General features: G+C 42.8%; 1 protein-coding gene across 1 annotated transcript in view; it reads left to right on the forward strand.

The window, feature by feature from the left end:
- The window catches only part of AFF2 (AF4/FMR2 family member 2), a 447631-nt gene that overhangs the window by 420353 nt on the left and 631 nt on the right, over nucleotides 1-26647 (forward strand). Inside the window, exons 14-19 of the mRNA XM_015408375.1 lie at nucleotides 3819-3955; nucleotides 10329-10400; nucleotides 12431-12524; nucleotides 14212-14214; nucleotides 14694-14743; nucleotides 21582-21796. Coding sequence (XP_015263861.1) covers nucleotides 3819-3955; nucleotides 10329-10400; nucleotides 12431-12524; nucleotides 14212-14214; nucleotides 14694-14743; nucleotides 21582-21796 — 571 coding nt within the window. The remainder of the gene's footprint in view (nucleotides 1-3818; nucleotides 3956-10328; nucleotides 10401-12430; nucleotides 12525-14211; nucleotides 14215-14693; nucleotides 14744-21581; nucleotides 21797-26647) is intronic.

Consider the following 26647-nt stretch of genomic DNA (forward strand, 5'->3'; position numbering starts at 1 on the left):
TTCTGTAAACCAGTTTATCTTTCTGATAGGCAAGGTGGAAATAGGATTCCCAAAACTGGCTCAGCAAATGCTGGGAGATGTGGGATGGGGGTGCATGGGAAAGGCAGAGTTTGGGAAGATGCGATGTCACTTCCAGGTGATTCTCTAGGCTAGTTCGCCTAGTCTCTGTGATCTTTACCATAGAGAAAATTCCTAGAGTATCACTATGTTGAGGCCATTTTTTTCTTTCACTTCTCAGTTTCTCAGTGGCAGGAAACTGGTGCTGAGGGTTAGTAATTCCCCACCCCAGCAGGTAAACAGGAAGCCTAGGTGGAGAGATGTTCCAAACATTAAAAGGGTCCCTGGAACTGGGCAGTGCAGGTTTATTCCTCTTCTGACAATCCAGTTTACATTGCAAGTTGCTTACTTGGATCTGCAGATTTCAAAAGCAGACACTAAAAACTGTGTGTTCTTTTTGTGCATAGCCCTTCTGTGGGTTTTAGTTTTCGGCCACATTAGAATATGTCAGCAAAACTTGAAAAAGAGATCAAACCCAGGAATAGACTCAGAACTTCACACTAGTTGCTGACTGACAGACTTTCATATATGGCATAAACCCAAACCAAACTGATGTTAGTATTTAGTGTCAACAGAATTCAGAATGCCATTTTAAACATAGTAAAGGGGGGGGGGTATCTCTTTCAAGAGGACATGCAGGTCAAGGATGAAAAACACAAGAGAAGATGCAGAGAGATGTAAAGATGAGGCAGTGGAAAAGAAACCACAACTGGATCAAGGTTTCTTGGGATTTTTAGGGGGGAAACTGTGAAGTTCTTGAGAGAGGGGGAGAGTCACAGGCTTCCCGTTTATTTCTAAGCACAATTCAAAGTATTGGAATTGTCCCATAAATGACTCAGGTCTCTCTAGAACAGGGGTGGGCCAAACTGTGGCTCGGGAGCCACATGTGGCTCTTTCACACATATTGTGTGGCTCCTGCTACAGTGCATAGCCCTTCTGGTCTTCCCTTCCCCAGCCAGTGCAGAGACAGAAAGCAACTCAAACTTTAAACCCGTTCTCAAAGCACCCCACCCCCAGCCAGCAGGCTTGGAGAAGGCATTTGTCTCTTTAAATCCCTTCTCCAAGCCAAGCTAGCCAGCATGGGGTCAGGGGGGCTTGGAGGACACATTGAACATTAAAGTCGCTTTCTTTCCACCTTTCCCTCCCTCCCCCATGTATTTTCTTTCTTTTCTTTCTTCTCTTTCTTTTCTTTCTTTTCTTTCTTTTCTTTCTTTTCTTTCTTTTCTTTCTTTTTTTTCTTTTCTTTCTTTTCTTTCTTTTCTTTCTTTCCTTTCTTTCCTTTCTTTCCTTTCTTTCTTTCTTCAATTTATATCTCGCCCTCCCCACCGAGGCGGGCCCAGGGCGGCTTACATAGCATTCCGTGAGATATAATACAATTAAAAGTCTGTCAAAACATATAAGCAAATCACATAAAATAACAGTAATTTAAAATATACCTAAAAGCGCTGGAACATATCCACATAAAACAAGAGCAACTTTCTTTATGACCTGGTTTAGATGGCCGTATAGTTCCAATAGCTTCCACACCAGCTTAGTTCTCTCACTTATTGTGTGGTGGGCACAAGCTGGATATAGCGCTGGTACGCCAGGGTGCAGCTGGAGATAGAAAAGGGTAAAAACCAGGGCACAGGGGCACTCCTCAGCATATCTTTCCACCTTTCTTTCTCTCTTTCTTTCTCCCCTCTCTCCCCATCTAAAATTATCAATTTAATATTATTAAAAGCAAATTTGCATATTTTTCAATAAAAACATGTGCAATATTTGTTCATGTCTTGTGGCTCTCAAACATCTGACGTTTATTCTATGTGGCTCTTATGTTAAGCACATTTGGCCACCCCTGCTCTAGAACCACTTGTTATCCTTAACATCACCTATCAAGGCCCTTTGCCAGGGTCCCTCACCATCAGGTTAGACAGGTATTTATCAAAGGCCTTTTCTGATTATGGCACTGTCCCCTCCAGCACAACCAGGCATCTTCATTATCATAATTCAGGTTCCAAGTGAAGCTTGTCCTGTTCGCTCAAGCATTTTAGCATTTAAGCCTAGTTATGTTTCTGATTCTTACAACCTATCTTATTGCAACTTGGATCTTCGGTGATTTATTGTTTTTTCTTATTTGCTTTAACTTATTGTTAGCTTTCTATGAAGGCTAAATAAACACAGAAAGCCCTAAAATAAATAAATGCATGAACAAAAGAGTCAGACAGAATAGTGGCTAGCATTGGGACAAACCTGCAGTTTTTTGGTGAAACCCCCTCTCTTTCTGGGTCCTTGTAATAATACCCTCCATATTACGCCTACGAAATTTAGGGTTCTGCCCACCAATCTCTCACTCTTCTTAAAGACTATTATAATGTAATAGAATTAAGGTTGCCAGGCAGGGTCCAGCAACCAGCGGGGGGGGGGGACGACGACTTACCAGCAGTGGGGCCCTTGCTAGCAACTTAATGACTTTCTGGCAATGCGCTGATGTCAGTTGTAGGCACACAGGAAATGACATCAGTGCATCAGGATGATGGCAATCTTCACCCCGTTTCCAGCCATTTTATTCCCCTGCCAGCCAGCTGAGCAGCAGTGGGGAACCACCCACTGGGGCAGCCAAACGGCAAGCCTAAATCAAATTGTGTCCTCTTATTCAGCCTGGCACCATGGGTCAGCCATGGGTGTGGCTGGGTCTTCCTGTTCTCCCCTGATCCCCTGTGGACCTAATGCTCCTACTCCAGATTTGGACTGCTTCCTCAGCTTGTTGTTCAACATTCATTCGTATTGACGGGCCTGCTTCAAGGAAGTGGCCTGAGCTCATTGCTGACAGCTGACTCCATAGGTTGAGAAGGCTCACAGAAGCAAGCTGACAACACGTCCTGTGGCTGACTGACCTTTAAAGGCACACGCACGTTACGTGGGCACCGGCCTGCTTCCTGCTCTCGGCTAGCAAATGTTTACAGGCCCAGGCTCATGACAGCCTCCTCACGCTGTGTCAGCCCACTCCCCTCAACACCACTGTGCCCATCCCGCCTAATTCACTCAGCATGTCGACGAGCCTTCCGTCTTGCTACCTTTGTCTGCGCCTGGCAGAGTTCAGGCTGTTTCTAATGCAGAGCTAATGCAAAAAGGCATCTCCCATCCTGTTGGTGCCTGCAGGCAGTTCTTTCCTGTCACATGTCATTTGACATCCCCTGTACTCTTACTGGAATGCCAAGACAGGCACTGCTTAACAACAACTTGTTGACAGCCTTGTATGACCACAGCAAACCTCCCATCTATCCTTCATTAGAAGGCATATCCTTTACTTAACCCTATTCTTAACCCCATCCCTGCCATTAAACTTGCCAAGGCACTCCTCATCCACTTCATTGCTTTTCTGCCATTTGGTATCATACATCTGCTAAAGATCACTGCAGCCCCTTTAGCAAAAGGGATCTTTGCCCAGCTACTGTTCCAAATGAGGGAGGGGTGCAACATGAGGGTGCAATATATAAAAAGTCAGGCATGTCAACACAGCACAAAGACATTTTTATTCTGGATTCAGGGATGCAGCAGAAAGCTCTTTACACCTCCTTTTAAGACCTTTCCATTGTAATCTTCACAGGGAGTAGGCATATGCTCATGTAGATGCATATCCACATCAACAGTAGCAAGAGCAGAGTCTGGCAAAGACACAGTCCTACGTCAGATGGCTTTTATGTTGACCATTATTCTGCGCTTGTCTTTAAATGAAATCTGGAGCATCCTTTCAATGTGTCTCTTCTTTCTCTTTTCAGCTGGAAAAATTTGGCAAAGCCGTGAATTATGCTGATGCCGCCCTTTCCTTCATTGAGTGTGGGAATGCTATGGAGCGCGATCCATTAGAGGCAAAATCTCCGTACACCATGTACTCGGAGACTGTGGAACTCATCAGGTTAATGTCTTTTCTGTGATCATTTTCATAATCTCATTTCACTCATAATTAGAACTTGCTGCGTTTTTTAAAAGTATCATTTCGACCTCATTAATGATTAGTCCAAGGCATCTTTCGTCTCAGAAGTCATCATAATTAGTTCTTCTTGCCATTTTATTAATGTCATGGAAAATTTATAATTGATGGACACTGCTCTTATAAATGAGCCCTGTTAGAGGTTATAATGTGTGTGTTATATAATTTGCAATATTCATAAAATTAAAATTGAAATGTAGTGGGTGGAAGGAAAGCATAGTAATTCTCCATTTGGCCATGACACTTGTCTTTTGAAAGGGCTAGTTTTATCATTCCAGACATTAAAGGGAGTCCATTGGGATCTTGGTTATAAAACCTGTTTTCCAGAGGCTTATAATTTGGCTGTAAAAAATTATTCCAGGATGAAATTTGGCAGGTAAGGTTGCAGCTTGGGAGCACCCATTTTGCACATGTATGCACACACTCAAGTAAATTCAGCTTGCATTCTGGAAACATAGATTCATATTTCTAGGTGTCACTTAGAAATTCAGGCTGTGCCATATTTTTATGAGGTTTGATTTTTTAAGTGAAAGGTGCCATTTTGTGTGTGGCCATAAACAGGAGGGGTTTGAAAATATCCCTGTGTTCTGTGATTTGGTGACTTTTTGGTGTTTGGACAACCCTTTCCCCCCATCTGCTGCTACTTCAACACTTTTTATTATTATTTTATTGTGCACTTCACTGCATGATCTTAGCTAATCAGATGTCACATAGTGAAGATTATTGACATCACACCATCCAGGTAGCCAATCAGATTTGGCTACATGATAGTATCACTGCCGGCAGACGAAGTCTTCTTGTTGCCGTCACTAGCCCTGTTCACATGTTATGGTGAACACAAGTATGTCCTGCCTGTTCATGCATACATTTTTTGTAAGAAAGAGACCACCTTCATTCATTCTGCAAAAGAAGCCAGAGACCTGTACCATCCTGGATAAAAGTAGGATTTAAGTCATACATTTAGCTGTAAATGCGTTGAATGTAACACAAGAATTACTCAGTACATATATAAAGAAAAATCAAGGGTACATTGTGCACAGATTCTACATGCATTCACTATAACATGAATAGGACTTCTTAATGGAGGCGGTGGAAATGCATCCATGCTGTCTTGACAATTGGGCCAGTGCTCCATATTTTGCTACGCTGCAGTGTCACTTTCACAGTCTGCCAGAGATGAAGGACAAGTCTTTCACCTTGACCAACTGTAGAGTTGGGGCAGAATGTGGTTGGGATGAAGATGTCCTTCTGAATGTGCATCACGTGAAAAGTAATTCACTGCAAATGGACTTCCACATTTAGGAGTGCATCAGGCTTCCCCACTAGCTATATGTTACTGAATAAGATGGGGAAGGGTAAGTCAGTTGTTTTAACAACGATATGTTTCCTTTTCCCTTTGACACCTGCCCTTTATGAAGTGCTATGAATTTGTTTACAAAGATGGAAAAGAATCAGTGTACCCATTTTGGGGGAGGTGGCATAGTCACAAAACTCTTTTTGGCTTATCACCACCCTCTCTTCCAAAGCTTATTCAGATGCATGAGGGAGAAACAGATCTCCCCCAGCCTCTCATTCCATTCCATGTGTGGTTTGTGTTAATGAGGTCGTTGTCTCTGTTATGAGGTAATGTGCACTGAGATTTGACATTACATTTAAAATGTATAATTTTCAGATTTTTCCCACACTTGGGGTGACTTGGGCTTTGTATAGATGTTAGATCATATGGCAATACCCTAATAGTTCCAACACACACACACACACACGAATCGGTCAGTGAGACCCTGTGAAAATAGTCAGCATTTGCACTGGGAGAAGTATTTGATACCAGATGTTCATGTTCTGTTCTTCTGATTTTAAGATGACATTTTAGAATTTTTTCTGCAGTGGATATCAACCACAGTCTTCAACTAAATTCAACATGACAGATACAAAGATAGATCTATTGACTCGGAAACTCAGTTGAGTTTAAATACTGGTAAATATGAGAGAGATATAAAGAAGGTATGAGTTATTAATGACATCTGTCCTGGGACAATGCTTACTTAATAGGGGCAACCCTGGTTAAAAACCAGCAATATGATGTCATTTATTCATGCACTTTAAAACGTGTGTGTGTGTTTTAGATAGATAGACAGACAGACTGACTGACTGGTTGATGATAGATAGATAGATAGATAGATAGATAGATAGATAGATAGATAGATAGATAGATAGATAGATAGATAGATGCTTTCATAAATGTCCAAAGTGACTCACACATTATTATTGAAAAATATATGCAATATAGTTTATATAAAAATAAGGTGAAAGCAGTCAAAATAGTAGAGCAGCACAAGCTGCTGGTATAAACTCTGAACGAGTAGCACTAGCTCCCTTCAGACTGTTTTCTTCCACGTATCCAAAGGCCTTACATAGGCACCTAAACCTCAGGAGGGAAGGACATGAACACAAATAATATTAAGGCAACCACCAAGAAGGCTCTGGTCTTTGTAGTGGGTGTTGTAACCTCTCACATAGAGGACATATCAAATAAGAACCTCGGTGATTACCTGAGTACACAGATAGATTGATGGACAGATAGATAAATGACGTTTCCTCCTCTTTAAGATCAATGTAACATGTGGTAACTGGTGGTGTTATGGGTTTTTGTTCTACATTCTGAGACACTTTGAGTCCTCCTTGAGCAGATAAAAGCAATCTAAGAGCATTTACATAAATAAATAAAATGTGTCTCAGCCAGTATACTAACACAGTTCACTGTGGTGACCCTGAGTTGACAGTAGCACCGTCTCACTGAAATTACGAAGAGATGCCCATCCACTGAAGTCTTTATATATTTGTAGACATCAAGCTAAAATTGTTCTCTTCTACCAACCATTTTATTTGTGAGATTTTAAGCTATACGATTTAACACAGGGGCTATTTTTTAACATACTGTTGTTATGTTATGGTAAATTAGACTTAGCATTATTTTAGAAATAGTTTAGACATTTATAATAATGAGGGTTGTTAATTGTTGTGTGATTGTACACCACCTTGGGCACCAGCGAGAATGAAAACAAAGTATAGAAAGTGTAAAAAATTACTTTTAAATTAGGAATATTTCTGGTGATGTGTAGGAAGGTATTTTACATGACCGAGAGGGGAAAATACTGGCACCTCTTAGAATTTAGGGCCAACAAGAATGACAATAATGTTACTATGTAGATATGTAAAATCAAATAATACTTAGACCTGATTCACATATGAATGTTCACCGCTTGTCAGCTGCAATATCAAACAATGGCTTGCATATGTGAGTGGGCCACTGGAGAAAGACCTTTCACATAACCTCAACTCAAATTCTTTGTGTTTCAGTGGAGTCAGTTTACACATTTATCTGATGTACAGGTTAATCACTATTGCAATATCCATTCATGGCTTGCATGTGTGAATAGGCTGTCATAAAAATAATACCACAGCTAGAATTTCCATCATCACACCAAACACAGTGGTTTCCAAAGATGTTGGCCCAGCCAGACATTGAGCTGTCAGTCACCAGGACTTGGATCCTATACATTCTTTCCTTTGGTGCTTGCTTTGTCCACTGCAGAGGCAGTCCTCCACTGCAGATGGAGCATTTCTCAGGCACTAGGTACTTCTACTCACACAGGACCAAGATGGTTTCATGAACTGCAAAGTGCCTAGTATGAGAGGACTAGGCTTCACAGCAGAGGCCCACATCCACAATAGATGAAGGAAGTATGAGCAGAAACAAGGTATAATATCCAGACCCAAGTGTATAATAATCAGGGCCTTCTCCACATATGCAAGCATATCACTGGACTTTTCTGTAACCGAACACTTAATGACTTGCAGTGTATGACTTGACTCCATTGAGATCTGTAGAGCTTTTAAGTGAAAAATATTTTGTCTTCGATATTATATCTGCAATGGCTCATTCACACATGCACACAATCACTTCATATGGCAGCCGGAAAGTACTCATACAGGTATGCACTACCCTAAGCATATAGGATCAATGGATGTAAATGTGCATACCCCAGTTTCTTTGGGATATTCTTTTAGCATCATAGATTTTGAGCATGAAAGACCGCAATGCATGAGACTACCAAGAAACATCAGTCAGGAGATAGTACATGCTTTGCATTATGAATGAGCATTTGTTTACATAGCAGAAATGTACCGGATTTGAAAAGAAGCTGTTATCTTCGGGGAAATAATACACCTTGTAAATATTTTAGATTGTGTATTTGCATGCAGCTCTGGTTTAAACTGAAAGAAGAGACTACAAAGAAGTTTGCAGTGCAGTAGAATGATCATATACAACACCAAAGGTTTAGTTTCAGAAGGGGACGAGGACTAACAAGGTTAAGCCAAAGAAATGGGGTAGAGGGTGAAGGAGGAATGACTTCAGTGGGCTTAGAAAGGCATAACTCAGTTTAGGATTGCACTGAAAATGACACATCTATTTCAGCCCTGGTCCAGATTGTGCTCAATATGTCATGTTTTCCAGACTGGAATAAACAACATTAGGGAGTAGTGTTACTACCTCTTTCCATTGCACTGACCTAAGTGGACCTTTGTTTATATCCATTTTGTTAATTATAGTCACCCCAGAGGGTTGGAAACATACAAATGACATTGATTTGTGAAAATGAGCGACCCATCACAATAACTCAGGATGCCAAAAATATGACTGCCAAGGCTGTTTAGACTAATTGTGTCTTTAAATCCCTTCGTTTCTAAGATTGCACATCCTCAAGGGATACAAATCTTTGTTATTTGGCCTGACCCAGTAGGTATGACGGGAGCAATCATAACGTGCCTGAGAGAGAAGGCTTTGAACTAAAGGGGACTTATCTATAAAGTGCATAATAATGATAAGGACAGGGGCGGCAGTGCTGCGGTGTGGTGAAAGCAGTGCCCTTCACCTGCACTCCATTACCACCTTGTAAATGAGACTGCCCGAACACCTTAAAACTTTCTTATGCAACACTGAACTCTATTACTTATTCTAACACAAGTACCTGTGAAATTGTATTAAGGCTCAGAACAATGGTTTTTATGTGATGGTTTGATTTTCAGGAGGCTAAATGCATGGAATGGATGAGGAGGCACACCCCTTCAAAGGAGGGGGGGGATGATTCAACTTTAATCATTCAGGAGCAGGATAGGAGCAGTTGCCTAGAGCGGATTCCGTAGCTCACAGGAAGAGCATTTGCTTTGCATGCAGAAGAGATCAGGTCCAGTTAATGGCATCTGTGATCAAAAAGGATCTCAGGTTTCTAGGCTGGGAAAGACCAGACTGAGAGCTGGTAGGCTCCTCTACCAAGGCAGATGGGCCAGTGATCACGCTTGGTATAAGGTAGCATAAGGCAGGGGTCCCCAACCTTTCTGAGCCTGTGGGCACATTTGGAATTTTGACACGGCGTGGTGGGCACAGCAACAAAATGGCTGCTGTGGGAGGAGGAGCCAGCCATAAAATGATTGCCACAGCTTAACTTCAGTAACACACTGCAGATCCTTGTGCTGTGGTGGCAGCTGCGGTCAAAGCAATATTTTTTTAAAATATGCATAGCCAATCAAATCACCAACAGCCAATCAGAGCCTTGTTTGACCAAAGCCCTACCTCTCCCCACCCGCTTCCTAAAAACACTTGGCAGGCACCAGAAAGGGTGTCACTAGGCACCATAGCACCCAAGGGGATGATGTAGGGGACCCTGGCATAAGTTGTCCTTAAAAGAAAAATATACAAGTGATTTAAATATATGAGCTTTAAAAGGTTGCCTTTTATTTTTTAACAGTGGTGAATATATGTACCTGCCTTCTTTTAGCTCATAACATTAGTCCCTTTAGCTCAGAGCTGTATGCTGTGACTGGCAGGGGCTCTCTAGGGTCTTGCGCAGAGAGAGGTCCCTCACAACTTCTGCCCCTGGAGGTCCTTTGCGTGGGCACGGACTGAATCTGGGACCTTCTGTATGGCAGGCAGGTGCTCTGCCTCCAAGCCACAGTCCATCCCCAAACCTACTGACAGTCCTTGGAGACCACCAAGGAAGTCCATGGTTGCTATACAGAAGCAGGCAATGGTGAACTACCTCTGTCAGTATTTGCCAAAAGGAGCTTTGGTTCTCCAACGTTTATACCCTGAAAATCTTGTTGGTCTCTTAAGGTGTTACTAGAATCAAATCTAGCTCTTCACCAGGGTTTTAAGAGGCGTTATTGCTCAATGTCACCCATTTTCTTCCAAGTATCATTAAAAATGTTCAATGTTCCTCTCCCCAATCTCTCTTTAAAGGTATGCAATGAGGCTCAAAAACTTCACAGGCTCTTCTGCTACAGAAGGAGACAAGAAGCTAGCAGTTTTATGGTGAGGCACCTTGCAAATTTCTGATTCTCTAAAGCACCTTACTGAGATGGTTTGTTCCACTATGATTCTAATAAAGGATAACCAATGGATACTTTTCATGACTGACACAATGTTGATTCCCCCCCCCCCATTTATGTAGAAAAACTAGCTAACAATTTGCAGTCTTTAAAAGTGAAATAGGATTAAAGGTGTCTTCAGGACAGCTTGCTTCTATATGAACCAGTTTGTCAGCTAAGTTCTATATGAACCATTTTGTCAGAGGCCCTTTTGCAAAAGTCCCCACCATCAGCAGTCAGGCAAGTGACTGCTGGAGACATAACTTTTTCTGTGGTGGCACCTCAGCTCTGGAACTTACTCCTTAAACAAGTTAACCAGGTGCCTGCACTAACTCCAAAAATGCATCCATTTTTGTTTCCTGTTGTTTTGTATGTGGTTGCCGAGAGCCGTTTTTTTCACCCATTTTCATTGCTGGCAGTCCCAATTTCGGGGGGGGGGGGGGTAAATGGAATTTTTATAGTATAATATAGGTAGCTAGCATTAAAACATACATCTAATGGTAATGTTTCTATCAAATATTGATAGTATGGTTCAAGGGAAAGGATGACTATGATTTCGTCCTGAGTAGGGAGAACCCATATCAGAAATCAATATTTTCAAATTAAAAGAGTGTGGCCAAGAAATTTACTGCCACCCCCAAGAAACAGTTTCCACTGGGTCAATCTTGTCTAGCTTTAGGTTCCTTCTTCTTCTTCTTCTTCTTCTTCTTCTTCTTCTTCTTCTTCTTCTTCTTCTTCTTCTTCTTCTTCTTCTTCTTCTTCTTCTTCTTCTTCTTCTTCTTCTCCTCCTCCTCTCTCTCTCTCTCTCTCTTTTACAGCTTTTGGTGGTGTAGAGTTCCCACCACCACCACAGCCCTCCAGATTAACAGAGTACTCACGCCAGTTATTATACTGGCTTTTTTGTGGAATTTTCTACTGTGCTGGTTTTGTATTTAGGGAGGTTTAATCTTTTTTGGCTGCTGTAGTGCTGGTCTGACTAAAGTGTTTTTTTAATTGATTATTTTTGTATGGCATGATTTTATGTTGTAAACTGTCTCAGGAGCCATAGGCTGAAAGTCGTGGCCTTTTCATGTTTAAAAAATAGACAAAGAGGATCTTTCAAGCAGATGATGAAGTCCACCCTTTTTTACCTGTCATTTTAATCTCATGTACAGATTATGGGTAGCCGTTTCTTTTTAATAGTTTTATGGTTTGGTCCTACAATGTCGTATTAGTTTTTAACTAGATCTTTATTCTAATTCTAATTATTCTAATATTTTAAAGTTCTGGTGGTTAACAGCCTTGAGTCCCTTTCTGGCAGAAAGGTGAGATAAAGAAAATTTAACAGGACTTAGGTCTGATTCAGCTGTACTGATCTTAAGACTGGCATTTTTAACTGCATTTTTAGGGGCCAGTATATTGATGCTATAATGACTCAAGAATATAAGATATGATCCAGTCAAGGTTATGCATGTAAATGCACTGATTTCCATGAAAAGGTTAAGCAGATTGTTAAGTCTTCATTGTAGAAATCACCTAAACTTAGAGCAGATGTAGGGGTGACATTTGATGCTTCCTTAACAGTGGCTTTGAAGCTGCTTAAAATTCAGGTAAAAGAAAACCAAAGTAACACCCATGCCAAGGTGCTGCATAGCCTGGTCAGGAGACATTAACTCTGGAAAGGGGAGAGACTGCAGTAAGAAAGTGTGTGTTTCTGCGTCCAATTTTCTATCTCTTTTGGCAGTTGGGAATTAATTGCTAATTGGCTGCTGGAAATTAATACCAGCTATCAATGCAATCCTAAGCAGAGTTACACCATTTACTTTAAAGGACTTAGAATGCTGTATCTGTTTAGGACATCATTGTAAGACAGCAATGATCACGATGGTGGCACCAACTCCAAATGGTGCTTGACTAAGGCTGGACTGTGCCTAGAATTTGCAGTTTCATTAATGAGCTGAACTAATGTGATTTTGTTTTTCCAAATTCCCACAGCTACCGATGCTTATCTCTTCTCTACCTGAGAATGTTTAAATTAAAGAAGGACCATGCTATGAAGTACTCCAGATCGCTGATGGAATACTTTAAGGTGACCATCATCTTATTTCATTTCTTTTAACATAGAATGATGTCTGTTCCCATCCACACCCCCATTATGACATCACCCCGATATTGCAGACAGCCTGCTAGGCCTCCAGGCAGACTGTTTTTACAGCAATGATTGCTTGCCTATATTTTTGGGAGCATGACTGTCATCACATAGAGAGTTGGCTGCTTGTAACATCCAGCGACACAGTAAGGTCAGCATAATCAGCTGACCCCGTGGTTGCTGTGATCATACCATGCTGCCCTAGGTATGAGGAAGACTTAGCAGTGTCTATGCATGTATGTCTTATGTTACAGTAGAGGTTCTCCGGCTGTGGGCCAGGACTCTCTTGCAGGCAGGTTACAAGAGTCAGGAGGGAGGAGGGAGGTAAGCTGGGAGAGGAGTCTGGGCAATTTGGGGTTTGCCTCTGCACAGAATATCCCAAGCCTGTTGCTCAGTAATACCATATATGATTAAATACTACAAATTATTTTTTTTTAAAAAAAAATGTTATTCCATGTTCACTGGTACTGGATTATTACATTTTATGTTGTGGAACAATCTCATGGAGTTATTTTGCAAGTGGTTATCAGGAGACACAGTGGGTTTTCCACGCAACCTCAATTAATTCTCCTCCTTACTACATCCTACATGCCACATAGATTTTGTCCATGCAGGCCCCATGTTCCCCAGTATAGCCTTTTCAGCGGTCAAAAGGGACCCATCATCCCCTTTTCACCAGTGAAAGAGCTGATTGGATTCAACCTAGTAAGTTTAGAAGTGGCTGCTGCATCAAAAATGTTGAGATCTTTGGTGTTACAGAGATAATAATTCTGGAGTGGTAGCTATGTTAGTCTCCTGTAGCAAAGTCATTTGCCTCTGCACAGAATATGCAAAGCCTTTGCTCAGTAATGCTATATATGATTAAGTACTACAAATTATTTTTTTTAATGTTGTTCCATATTCACTGGTACTGAATTATTACATTTTATGTTGTGGAACAATCTCATGGAGTTATTTTGCAAGTGGTTATCAGGAGACACAGTGGGTTTTCCACGCAACCTCAATTAATTCTCCTCCTTACTACATCCTACATGCCACATAGATTTTGTCCATGCAGGCCCCATGTTCCCCAGTATAGCCTTTTCAGCGGTCAAAAGGGACCCATCATCCCCTTTTCACCAGTGAAAGAGCTGATTGGATTCAACCTAGTAAGTTTAGAAGTGGCTGCTGCATCAAAAATGTTGAGATCTTTGGTGTTACAGAGATAATAATTCTGGAGTGGTAGCTATGTTAGTCTCCTGTAGCAAAGTCAACCAGTAGCACCTTAGAGCATCCTAAAGGATAAATTAAAAAAGCTATTATTAGCGGTAGTGCTCCCTCTAAGCTGTGGAGTCTTGTGAGCAAAAATTCTATTTTGTAAGCTACTGGTATTAAAGTTGTGAGCAACCAATTTGCCTACTGCATAAATTAGTTTGCTCTGGAGCCATCCTTCCTGAGCTAATATAAAAATTTGTGAGCCAGAGGCTTAAAAACTGTGAGCTTGCTCACACTAACTCATCTTAGAGGGAACAGTGAGCGGCCTCTGAGAGCTGTATGCTGAGAGCTGGGATCTAAATCTTTTAAATGCAATCTGGACATCCACTGCAATGGTTCTCAAACTTGGAGAGTCCAAGCTTAGCTGCCTCAGCAAGTTCTGCCACCACCCATGGTGCAAGTTTACCGAGAATCATCTGCTACAGGATGCAATTTCCCCTTGTTTCCAGTTCTCATCCTCAGGTTTTTGTGTTCTGATTAAAAGTTTGCCAATTCCCCCACAAGGTGAAAGGCACACATTGCAGAAGGAATTTCAGATAAGGATAATTAAACCACTTCTTCATGAACGGTGTCTGATTTATGCTGGAGTTCTGGTATATTGTGCCTTTCATCGAATTCTGTCCCACTGGTTAGAGCCCGCTAATTATCTAGCCAGGTTTTTTGCCCCTTTTTAGCTTAAAAGGGATTATTATGCTGAGTTCTATAAATAAAATGTTCTGCTTTGCTATTGAAATACCAAGTGCCTTCCATGTCTTGTGGTAATCAATATTAATGCAATTTAAAATCTTCCTTTGTGTCTGCTGCTGAATGAACAAAGACTGCTCTCTTTATTCTTAATCTTGGTTCCCCTTACAGAATTCTTCGAAAGTTTCACAGGCCCCTTCTCCTTGGGGAGGCAATGGAAAGTGAGTATTCACTGAAATGAGTAGTTAATGGCTTATATGGTGATTTTTAAACATATATATATATAATAAACTATTGTATTATGTCATGATAATCTACAAGTGACACTTTGCCATGAACGATGGAAAAAAGGTTCATGTGGATTGATTGATCCCAAATTCTTCATCAGGTTGGTTTTTAAAGCCAAACGAGGGCCATAAAAATAGCTGTTAATTGGATAGAAAGTACAGTGTCGTTCCAGGACGCCAAAGTACAGTTAATCTCCAGGGCAATGATTTTTTTTCAATGATTTGTTCAGTAATGAAAGACCAATGAATATTTCATTGATATATGGTAAGTGCTGTTTAATAAAACTGGAGGCGTAATCGTGGTGAATAACATGAAGGCACTTAGTCAACCAATTATCCGAGCCCTTCTATTAATGCTAAAACATCCCCATCTCAAACCTGGAATCAAATTCCAGCGTCAGTCAGCCATGCATGTGCGTGCGGGTTTTTTCCCACTCTCCGCACACGCTTCACATTCATTTACCTTGGAACAGGCCTTCAGAGCATATGAATCACCTTGCTTGCTAAAGCCAAGCAGCCATCTATGGTGGCTTACTGGTGGTGGTGGAAAGTACTGTCAAGTCACACACACAGGTTAAGTGTGCGGACTCTAATCTGGGAGAACCGGGTTTGATTCCCCACTCCTCCACTTGCACCTGCTGATGTGACCTTGGGTCAGTAGCAAGCTCTGGCACAGCTGTCCTTGAAAAAGAGCAGTTTGTGTCAGAGCTCTCTCAGCCCCACCCACCCCACAGGATGTCTGTTGTGGGGAGGGGAAGGGAAAGGAGTTTGTAAACCGCTCTGAGACACCTTCGGGTAGTGAAGGGCGGGGTATAAATCCAATCTCTTCTTCTTCTTCTTACGGCAACCCCATAGGGTTTTCAAGGCAAGAGACTTCAGATGTGGTTTGCCATTGCCTGCCTCCGTGTCATTCCTTGGAGGTCTCCCATCCAAATACTAGTGAGGGCCAACCCTGCTTAGCTTCTGAGATCCGATGAGATTCGGCTAGCCTGGGCTATCAAGGTCAGGAGTGGCTTACTACTAGGTGATCAGTAAACCTTCTTTTGCTGACTCCTAGGACTATGAAAACAGGAGGGGTTGTCATGAAAAGCACAGTATGTGTCTGGGGGAGGGGATGTCTTTGTTTGGCTTGGTGCAACACAAGTTGCACAGACTTACCATGGGCAGGTGCTGATTTTGAACAAGAGGAACAAACTGATTGCAGGCTTCTGTGCTGCTGGCTGGATATAGTGCACAACTGGGGCATGTAAGAAGGTAGCCTGGTAAACAGCTATGGCCTTGGGTTTGGGACTTCAGTGTTCCAATCCCTGCTCAATCATGAAACTCACTGCATGGCCATGTGCAAGTCATTTTCCCTTCCATGTGTACCTACATTTCAAGATTATTGTGAAGAATTTCCTGAACGCTGTATTTTGCCAAGCCTGGTCTTACACTAGTCCTATGGTCCATCTGTAGATTTTAATAGGATGAGAAAGCTGTAGCATGTTTGGACTGCAGGGATATTCACTGTGTGGCAGCTCATATGACCCTGGTTCACAAAGGGGAAAGCATCCTCTTTGTCACACTTTTTCAGTACCTTAAACTGTCCCGGGGAATACCTCAAAAGACAGTTGTCGCTAACCATGTTCCAGTTTGGTCCACCTTTTGGAAAACATTATCAAATGTACCAAGGTTGACTCATCATGGATCCTTTGCAACTCCAGCTCAGCATATTTGTACATTTTCAGCAAGTCAAATAACTGTGTGAACCAAACTGAAGGACTGGAACAGCTGCTAAGTTTCCCATGGAGATGCCAGAGATGCCCTCCTTGTGGTGACTGATGTCCATCTTAGCTGGGAGTGTTTTCAACATGAACCCAGGCAAATCACATGGTCAGCCTCCATAATCTCCTCCGCAGCTGTCATGAAGGTAGAGCCAAAGCTTGGAGACTGTAAGCATAATGGTCCCAACCCACATAGCAGTGGTTTCCAAATGTCACAGCAGGATGGGTGGTAAATGGACAGGAAGAGACCATATGTGGGCAAACATAACATGTGCCCAAGCCCACTGCTCTTGGAAGAGGACATACCCATTTTGCCTTACAAAACATGAATGGGCCATTTCAAATTTTCAAATCTACAGACTTGATTAACAATCTTTCTTGGGAACCCTGGAACATTTATTTATTTATTCTACTCCGCCTCTCCCCTGGGTCAGAGGTTCAAGGTGGCTCACAAAATTCAATAAAACAATCTATAAATAGAGATAAAACATACTTACAAAACATTAAATTACAATTCATAAAACAGCATACCAGCTGAGGCATCAGAATGAAAAATGATAATCTGGCACCTGGCAACTGACATCCCAGGTTGCTGTCAAAAACAGGCAGCACTGCTAATAGGTGGTGGAAAACTGGCCTTGGCTGTCCTCAACGGACAGCCTGGCAGAAGAATTCCATCTTACCAGCCATTCAGATCCCACAAGGCTCAGATGTTATCTAGCACAGAGTCCCACCAGGCAGGGGCTAGTATCGAAAAAGCTCTTGCCCTCATTGAGGACAGTTGAGCTACCTGTGGGCCAGGCACCACCAGCAGACCACATGATGAAAAAATTGTAGTTCTGTTTAGGAGGGCTGCAGATCTCTAGTAGCTGCACCGACCTACATATCCCAGGATTCTCTGTGGCAAGTCAAGGGATATAAAACCAGTATCTTTATAGCACGGATAAATAAAGTCACGTTACATACAGTGGTAATATGGGATTTTGCATCAGCTGCAAACATTTAAGATAAGGGTTTGTGAAACCTTGTTGCCAAAGAAAAAGATTTCATTGACTTTTCCTTAAATGTGCACGACTGCAGTGAGCAGCTCCACAGAGCTGTCCTAGTCAGCAGATGTTTCCTAATTGCTGGTGTTAGAATTAAAAGGAAATCCATATGCAAGCATTAGCTTTGCAACAAACAGGTAACTTAAAGCACAGCTTCTTCTAAAACATTGCCCAGATAAACTGGCACCAGATAGAAGCAAATCTTAACAGCCGTTCTTCAAGGGCCCTATAGAAATATTTTTGATTCCATTGCTTGCATGCATCTTTCCTTGTGCTCTTTCACGGAGAGTTTTCCACAGTGGTGCTTTGTGTAGTGTGGGGGGGGAGGGGGGATTGTGGTGTGCAGCAGACTGCCACTGCTCTTCACACCAGATGCTTGGAGGATAAGCCAATAATACGGATTGAGTGTTTCCCTAACAGCCATTAGGAAAATCATTACAGCTATGAGACCCTTTTATGAAAGGGTTATAATTTTGACACACAGATTTTTGCTAGTAACTTGAACACAAATAGCACCTCAGGTACAATTGATTAATTCCAGACAAACAAACAAAATAGCAATATCTGTTCCTCATTGGCATAATTCAGGTATCATGGTGAAGCATGGCTTTCTACTACATAAACAAGCCTGGGGGGATCTGCAGGCTTGTATGTTCCCCTTCCTCCTCCTCTCACTCATGGGACGGTAATTACTTATTTCTAGCCTTGGGTCAAACCATTTTTATATTGGAACCATCCAACTCTAGTTTGTGTTTTCCTGACAACTAGAGTTGCCAACTCCAGGTTGGAAGATTCCTGGATATTTGGGGGTAGAGCCGGGAGTAGAATGCTATAGAGTCCACCCTTCAAAGTTGCCCTTTCCCCAGGCAAACTGCTCTCTGTAATCTGGAGATGAGTCGTGATCCTGGGAAGTTTCCTAGAGGTTGGCAATCCTACTGCCAACCAATATTCCAAATCTAGGATCAAAACCATCAGAGGTGGATTGGACCTGTAATTTATAGCCAGAACACCAGCAGGACAACAAGGCCCTCCTAGTTTGGACCCAGTCAGCAGCGGCAATGGCAGGTGTAGACTCACCCACCATCTTCTCCAGCTGTCACAACAGAACCAGGGGGCCAGGCAGAGAGTGAGAATTTACAGTTCAGTCCGTGAGTCAAAGCCAGAAAGATCAAAAACAAGCAGAGCCAGTGTCCCAATACACAAAGCCAAGCCGTAGTCAGAGTGTTACCAAGGGTCAGAGTCCAAAGAAGCGAGTGTCGAATGTCAGGGTGCAGAGCCGAGGATCAAGAGCCAGAGAGTCGTCAAAACGTGGACTTGATTCAGGAACCAGGAAGTCAGTCAGTACAGGATCTCAGGAACAGCGTCAGAGGTGCAAAGCTTCTGGTCCGAAGGACTAGTTTGCCAGCACGATTTGCCAGCAGTCAGTGACCTGTTCAAATAGTGTGCTGGGTCATTAACTCATTAGCACTGCCTTGCGAAGTCCTTGATTCTATTAGAACTCCGGGCTCATTGTTCTCCGACCGTGGTGGAGAATCGGGTGGCATACTGCTGCGGCCAGGCACTGCCTGATCGGCTTCAGGTACAAGCTGTCCTGGGGTTTGGTATTCATCCTCTCTGGCACTTAGGTTTGGCAAGGACTCTTGTGCCTCTGATGATGTTAAAGGCACGGAGTCCTCCGTTTCAGAGCTCCCAGGTGCCGTATCGGGGGCAGGCATGACACCAGCACTAGCCCAGGTGAGACAAACAATGGTCCTGTTCACACTTGCCAGGAAACGCAGAGGGGAGGCGTGGCTGTTTGCGCTGGTACAGTGTGTCCCACTGCAAACACGATCAGACGGGACGGCAGTTTCCTTCCTCGGGGCACGTTCCCGCCGCGCTCCAACAACGCAAGAGGAGCGTGCTGGAGCAATCACACAAAGAGAGTCTGGCAGCGGCCCGTCGCAAACTGTTTGCTACTGGACTTTACGAGGTAGCTTTTTACTCCGCATCTTCGGCTGGCTGCAATGGGTGCGCTACGCTGGCCAGATGTTGCTGTGTGATCGCGCCCTTATAATCTGCCCGGCATTCTTGCCGCTACCGTGGCAACTCCTGCGTCTGATCAGGGGCAATGTGTAGTTTATGCATTCATATGCACTGGAAAACCAGGTGTTCTGCAAAGTTAGGAATAACTGATTGGCTGGCTGAACTCATCAAGAGAATAGAGGGGGAGGAGAGAGTCCAAGTATTCCCCATGCCTGTTCCCTTAGCAGCAAACCATGGTTAGCCATTCCACCTGAAGCACAGCATCATGTACCAATCATAGTTACAGTGGATTCTACTTGCAACGTTATTAATAATAATTTAAATAGTCCTTTTAGTGGGCACATTTTTCTTCCAGGTTTTTTTCCTGCTTAGTCTCACAGCTACCTTAAAAAAGATCATTTTTTAAATATTAGACAAAAAAAACCTGGTATGCGCTTTGGAGTGGGGGGGGGGAATCCAGCTGACAGAATTGAACTTGTCACAATATCCAGCAGATTAATTGTCAAACATTGTAATGATGTTAATAAAATATGCAAATTAGCTACAGCCTTAAGGCTCATGATGGGCCTCCATTGGGAATCTTGGGGACTGAAAAAGTATCACGTTGCTGGATTCTTTTTTAATTTAGCAGCCTGGAAATAATGTTCAGAGGGAGAGGAGAAAATTTGAAGAGGGCTTTTTTATCATCATTTTGAGTTATCAAAGTTCTCTCTTTGGAAAGACCCCTGCCTGAACCTCTGGAGAACAGCTGCCAGTCAAATAGACAGTACTAGGCAGAAACAGCTTCTTGTATTCAGACGTATTCATTCAGCCTGATGAAGCAGTGATCATGTGAGAAAGCAGATTACAGCAAGTTCCATGCTTCTCTGAAAGCAGTTGTAGAAACATAGGAAGTGCTACAACTTTACATTGGTTTTACCCCTAGTTCACCTGTCATGGCTACTCCCAAAGATTCCTGGGAACTGTAGTTTGGTAAGAGCACCGGGGATTCTCTGTTAGAAGTCCCTAACACTTCTTACCAGAAGGAGAAAAACTGACTGTTTTAATTTAGAATGTAGATCTGGCCAAATGCTTGGATGTTGGTTTAGCAATCTTGAAGCAGGAGGGTTTACAGAAAAAGATATGTATGCCTTTTGCTTCTCCTTGCAAACTGCTTGGTGCTATATTGCTAAGCAAAAAGTGTGGGAAGTCCCCTTGGAAGAAAATTCTTCTCAGAGGTTCCCATGGCAACAAGACAAATTCAGATCTGGTCACACATATTTTGCACAGGCCGGTGCTGATATTGCATATTCCTTGAGCTGTGAGGTCAGCTATATGGGACAATAGGAAGATTACGAGTGCCTTGTTTTGTGTGTGTGCTTTGGGAGCTGGAAGTGCACATATCCACCATCTTTGAAATCTGTTTGATATGTCATTCCAGGGATTGCTCGACTGACTTCTTCAAAGTGACATTGAGATCTCTACTGCCTGTAGCATAAGCAAACCAGGCCATTGCCTTTGAGATTCCCTCTCCCTTGAGGCTCACCTGGTGCCTACCTTACATTCCTGTAGGCACAAGGAGCAAACATCTGGCTTTACTTAGGCTTTTAACAAAGGGGTTCCTTTTTAGTTGCTTTATGGTCTGTACCTAGACTGAGACTTGTTTTAGTAATATCATTTCTGAATTAAGTTCCTTTTATGTGATTTGATGTCCTGGCTTTTTAAATTGTTTTTATTGGCACGAGTTTACTGATCTGTTTTTATTCTACTGGCCTGGCTTGTTTTTTTGCGTGATTTGTTTTACTGACTCATTTTATTGTGAGCTGCCTTGAAGAGATCTGGAGAGGCAGCATACGGAAATAATGAATGAATGAATGAATGAATGAATGAATGAATGAATGCCTAACAAGGAGGACATTTTCTTCTCTGACACTGAATCTGACCCTATTTTCCTTTCACCAGGAGCACAGAAACACCATCTCCTATGTCCTTGAGCCCATCGCCCATCAGCTCTCTTGGGACTGCCACAGGCACTGCAGGGTCCTCCTCTGCAGGGACCATCACCATTCCCCAGCGCATTCACCACATGGCTGCCAGCCACGTCAACATCACCAACAACGTCCTACGGAGCTACGAGCACTGGGACATGGCCGACAAGCTGACAAAAGAGAACAAAGGTGCACCTTTCACTCTTCCTCTGTTCTAAGGAATGAAAAATTAAGTGCAGTAGCTCACTGTCTGGTTACAGCCTGGGAATAACACCTCCAGTCTTGTGAGCCGAAAGGATATGCTTATTTCCTGTTTTGCACCCTTGTTGCTTGCTGTATTCTTATTTCCCCAAATGGATAGCCCCACATAAGGATAATCACCAAGGTCTCGTTTTCTTTGGTTTTAATAAAAGGGTGTGGCTAGACTTCATAGTTTACAAGGAAATTTAGGAGAATATCCCTGCTCATCTATATACATAAAAGAAAGTCCCCTCACCATAAAATCAATGCCCAGGCCAAACCCCTGCACCTAGAAACATGAAATTTGGGGAGAGCACTCCTACCATGACATAGATACTCACTAACAAGGGGTTTTTAGAATTTCAACCCCTAAGGGGTTCAAAAGGGGTAAAATGTGCTTCCTTTGTGGCTGCCAGGCTGCTGCCTCCTTGCACCCCCCATTCTCTGATTGGTCAGATGCAAAGCTCAGTGTTCTGAGGTTAAAAAAACCAGTTACAGGAGACTGCAGAGAGCTAATGACAGTTGAGGAAATCAGGAATGGCCAAATACCTGTGAGGTGTAGCAGTGCTGCTGGCCCAGCCTCCCTGATGGCTTCAAACACGTCCCCCCCACACCTCCTACATCTGACAGGTGGCTGTCTGTCAGGTGCAGCAGTGGGTGCAGGGTGCTTAAAGCCATCAGGGAGCCTGTCCCAGCAGTAACACCTTAGTGATCCTGCTGGCCCAGCCTCCACAATGGCTTGCAATACCCCTTCCCCTCCTACACTGGACAGGCAGTTGCCTGTCAGGTGCAGGAGAGGGGGTGGGATGCTTACAGTCATTGGGGAGGCTTGCTCAGCAGGATTGCCTTAGTGCTGCTGCTGGCCCAGCCTCCCTGGTGCCCTTAAATACAATCCCTCTCCTTACACCAGACAGGCAAGTGCCTGTCAGGTGTAGGAGCAGGGCCGGGGTACTTTAATCCATCAGGGAGGCCACCCAAGCAGAAACACCCTAGCAATGCTGCTGGGCCAGCCTCCCCAATGGCTTTAGCCTTACTGCTCCTGCTGGCCCAGCCTATTCGATGCCTTTAAACACAACCCCCCCCTTATACCAGACAGGCGGGTGTTTGTCAGGTGTAGGAGCATGACCACACTCCCACCCACTATGGATATATACCCCAAATTTGTAGAAAAGTGGTTTTGTGTATTAGGTTATTTAACTTCTCACAATGTGGGTTCCAGAAAATTTCTTTCATATGAATTTGCTCAGTATCTTATTGCTCAGATGTTGCTTTGAATACATAGTTATGTCCCACTTCTTAAATGTAACTTAAATGAGAGGCATTTTTCTAAAAAGAGGGGGGTATGCCCTGCACCCCCCCAAAAAAAAATCAATTCCCAGGCCAAACCCCTGCACCAAGAAACCCAAAATAAGGGTAGTGCATTCATACCATGACGTCAGCCCCCACTATGAAGATATTTCTGAGAAACACAACCCCAAAGGGGGTAAAAAAGGGGGCAAAATGTGTTCCCCCAATTGTTTTCCATGTGCCTGGCAGGCTGCTGCCTCCTTGCCCTCCCCCCGATTGGTCAACTGTGTAGCTCAGAGTTCTAAGGTAAAACTTTCCTGCTTGCACCCACCTCCCTCTGATTGCTCAGCTGTGGATCTCAACATTCTGAGATAAAAACAGTTAAAAGAGACGGCAGACAGTTGAGGACAGTTACAGAAATCAGTGATTCAATACTCTTTTTTAAAAAATCATCTTTATTAATTTTAAATTAATGTACAATACAGCGTAAATGCGGCCTTTCTGGTAAGTCCACCTCTGTAGGTGGTTTCTTTTAGCTACAGATTTTCGGCCTGAAGGGCCGGATCGGGGACGGGTGCACAACTCTTCTCAGATGTTGCGGTGGAATCACGCCCATTTGCTGTGCCCCCGATCCGTCCCTCTTCCGGCCCTAAACCTCCCATGTGACCGGGGCCAGAAATCAGCAATTCAAGATGCCTGAATAGATAGTTCTCATAACAGCCAGCATGGCAATTGAGTTTCTGAATGTTCATGGGGAGATAGTAAAGGACCTTTCTAGGAGTGATCTATAGAGAGGTCCTTCAGTAGAGGTGGGGAAACAGTATGTATGTTTCATTTCATTTTTTACACTACAATCTCCTCCATTAGAATTCCTACAACAAATGTTACATTTCAAACTTCACATCGTCAGTATTATAACTGGATTTACAGAACTTAAATTCTGTAGTGAAGCACGGGTATCAGGCTAGTTCTACCTATATATCTTTTCTCTCCCTGCCCTTTTTCCAAGTATGAAATAACAAAATCAGTATCATTTATGAATGGGGACACATGTAAAATTCATACAAACAATGGCCATATAAAAATCAAGCTGCCTTGCCTTCTAGAAAAGTCACAATTTGTACTTTCATAAATGATACTGTGCATTTTCTATTTGGGAGCAGATTTCCAAGTTGAAAAATTCCAGACAGGTGGTCTGCTGCTACCAAAATAACACAGTCTTGCGGCATCTTAAAGCTGAACTAAAAGAAGACCCCCAACAAGAAGTTGCTTGGCCTTATGCAAATTTGATACCATCAGCATTGTATTCAGTTACAATTAGGACTGGTTAGGTCACTACCAGTGCAATGCCCATTGTAACTCTGATTAGGACAGCACTGCAAAGAGAGTAATTATCCTTCCTTATGGTACTTGTATTCATTCTACTCTGCTGACCTACCAACAGCTGAGAGTAATCCATACCAACTCTGAGTGAATCATTTACTCTTTTGCTTTCATTTGTGTTCTGCAATATAACATAACACATTTTACATCTTGGCATACTGAATCCTCTTTGTAATAACTCCCTACCGTTGTTCTCCTGTTTCCAGCCAACTGAACATAACACTTCATACATCTGATGGGGAAGGGGTTGCCTCACAAAAGCTTCTGTCACATTAAATTTGTTAGTCTTCAAAGTGCCACAAAACTCTTTCATTATTCAAAACCCTTTCATTATTTAAAAAAAACGCAATAGTCCTGCAAATGAGGCCATGGAAACAAGGTGGATATAGTGTGGGTGATCAGCCACAAAAAAAAATAGCATCGAGTGAGAGCTGATTAAGAGAATTTCACATTTTAGAGTTTGAATGACATCTGGATTTGCGGGTTTTCCAGTCATCATCTGCCTTAGGTGTCAACTTCTGTCTATGTACCTATCACTTTTTTCCCCAAAAGCCTAAGCAGGAAAAATCAATTAGATTCTGGCTGGGGATGGCATGCCTGTTGTCAGGCTTGCTTTGACAAAGCAGCTGAAAATCCTGACCTTCAGTCTGCCACGAGTCCATGATTCATCCCATGGATTCAAACTAATACCGGATCTTTACTGCGAGATGACTTGCATAGAGCAAGAGGACATGAGTGGCTGACAAGCATTTGAACGGGGGTTACAGTTGCGTAACTAAAGTTTGGATTTGGTGAGATAACTATGGATTAGTAGCCATCATCATAAGAACATTGTTTCCTCCTGGAAGGGTATTTAACTATGGATTAGTAGCCATCATCATAAGAACATTGTTACCTCCTGGAAGAGTATTGGCTATCTTAGCCTTGGTGAGACACTTCAGATCTTACTGGTTCCAATCGGTTCAGAAAATTCTCTGCCTTTTGGGATATATGGCTTCTTCCATCACAGTCCTGCCTATGGCGAGGTTACATATGTGACCCCTGTAGCTCTGGGTTCTATCTTGTTATAGAGCTGGGGTTCATGCCTCATGGCACAAATTCTCTATTCCCAGACCTGTCGTATGTTCTTTACTGTGGTGGTCTTCTATGGATAATTTATCCCAGGGGATTTCCTTCAGAGTTTCTGAACATGAGGTAGTCCATTGTTCATCAAGTATCTTCTGTGCAGGCACTCATATCCTCCCTCCTGCTCTACTGCATGCTCTGGCTTTGGCAACAGTAGAGGTACTGAGGGTAAGGAGCCGCTGCTGCACAGGAACACATGGTCCCTGGGCAGGAACAAGCTTCTGACTTCAGTGCACAGCGCCCCCTGAAGACTTTTAGCTGTAAAGACCTATCCAATGGCAGGCCTGCTCATGCACAGTCCCATATTTTGCACAGAAGATATTTGAAGAACAATAGTTACAGGTAGGTACAATTGTGTTTTCTCTTTACTGCAGCCTTGTGCTGCATGGTTTTTGTCAAGGCAGTCTCCCATGATTGCCAGCACAGCTTTTTTGGGTCATCAAAGGGGACTCCTTCCTCCCCTTTTCACCAGTCAAACTGGATCAAAAAGGTTTCACCAACTGGAAAGCTTGGTTCTAACCCAGTCATTCAATATTGCTGGATTAGACCAATGAAGAGGAAAATCCATTCAAAGACACCAAAATTAGGGACCACCGGTAAAGCATATTTTACAGGAGGCTGGTTGGTTGCATGGCATGAGATTTTTTTCTTAATAAAACAAACAAAAGGATGCTAGCCAGAGCAGTTCAGGTGCTCAGTCAGCAGACAGAAAACACACCTAGCTATTATCATTCTGAAACCTAAGCGCAGAGAAAATCGGCAGCCGCAATTCCACGATTCCAATTTTTTTTCATTGCTTTTTTTTTTGATGCTCAAATAATACCAGTCACCAGAATCCTTAAAAGAAAACTTGCCCATCTGTGAAAAAAGCTGATCTGTTAGATTCAGGCTGTGTTTTAGACTGAAAAAGGGAAAGACAGATTCCTCCTCTGAAAGGGAAACAAGTTACAATCACAGTATAGCTGTGGTGGATACCTATTGGCTAGCACATGTGAAATCAATGAT

Source organism: Gekko japonicus, unplaced genomic scaffold (assembly GCF_001447785.1).
Source record: "Gekko japonicus isolate JY-2015 unplaced genomic scaffold, Gekko_japonicus_V1.1 scaffold624, whole genome shotgun sequence".
NCBI lineage: Eukaryota > Metazoa > Chordata > Lepidosauria > Squamata > Gekkonidae > Gekko > Gekko japonicus.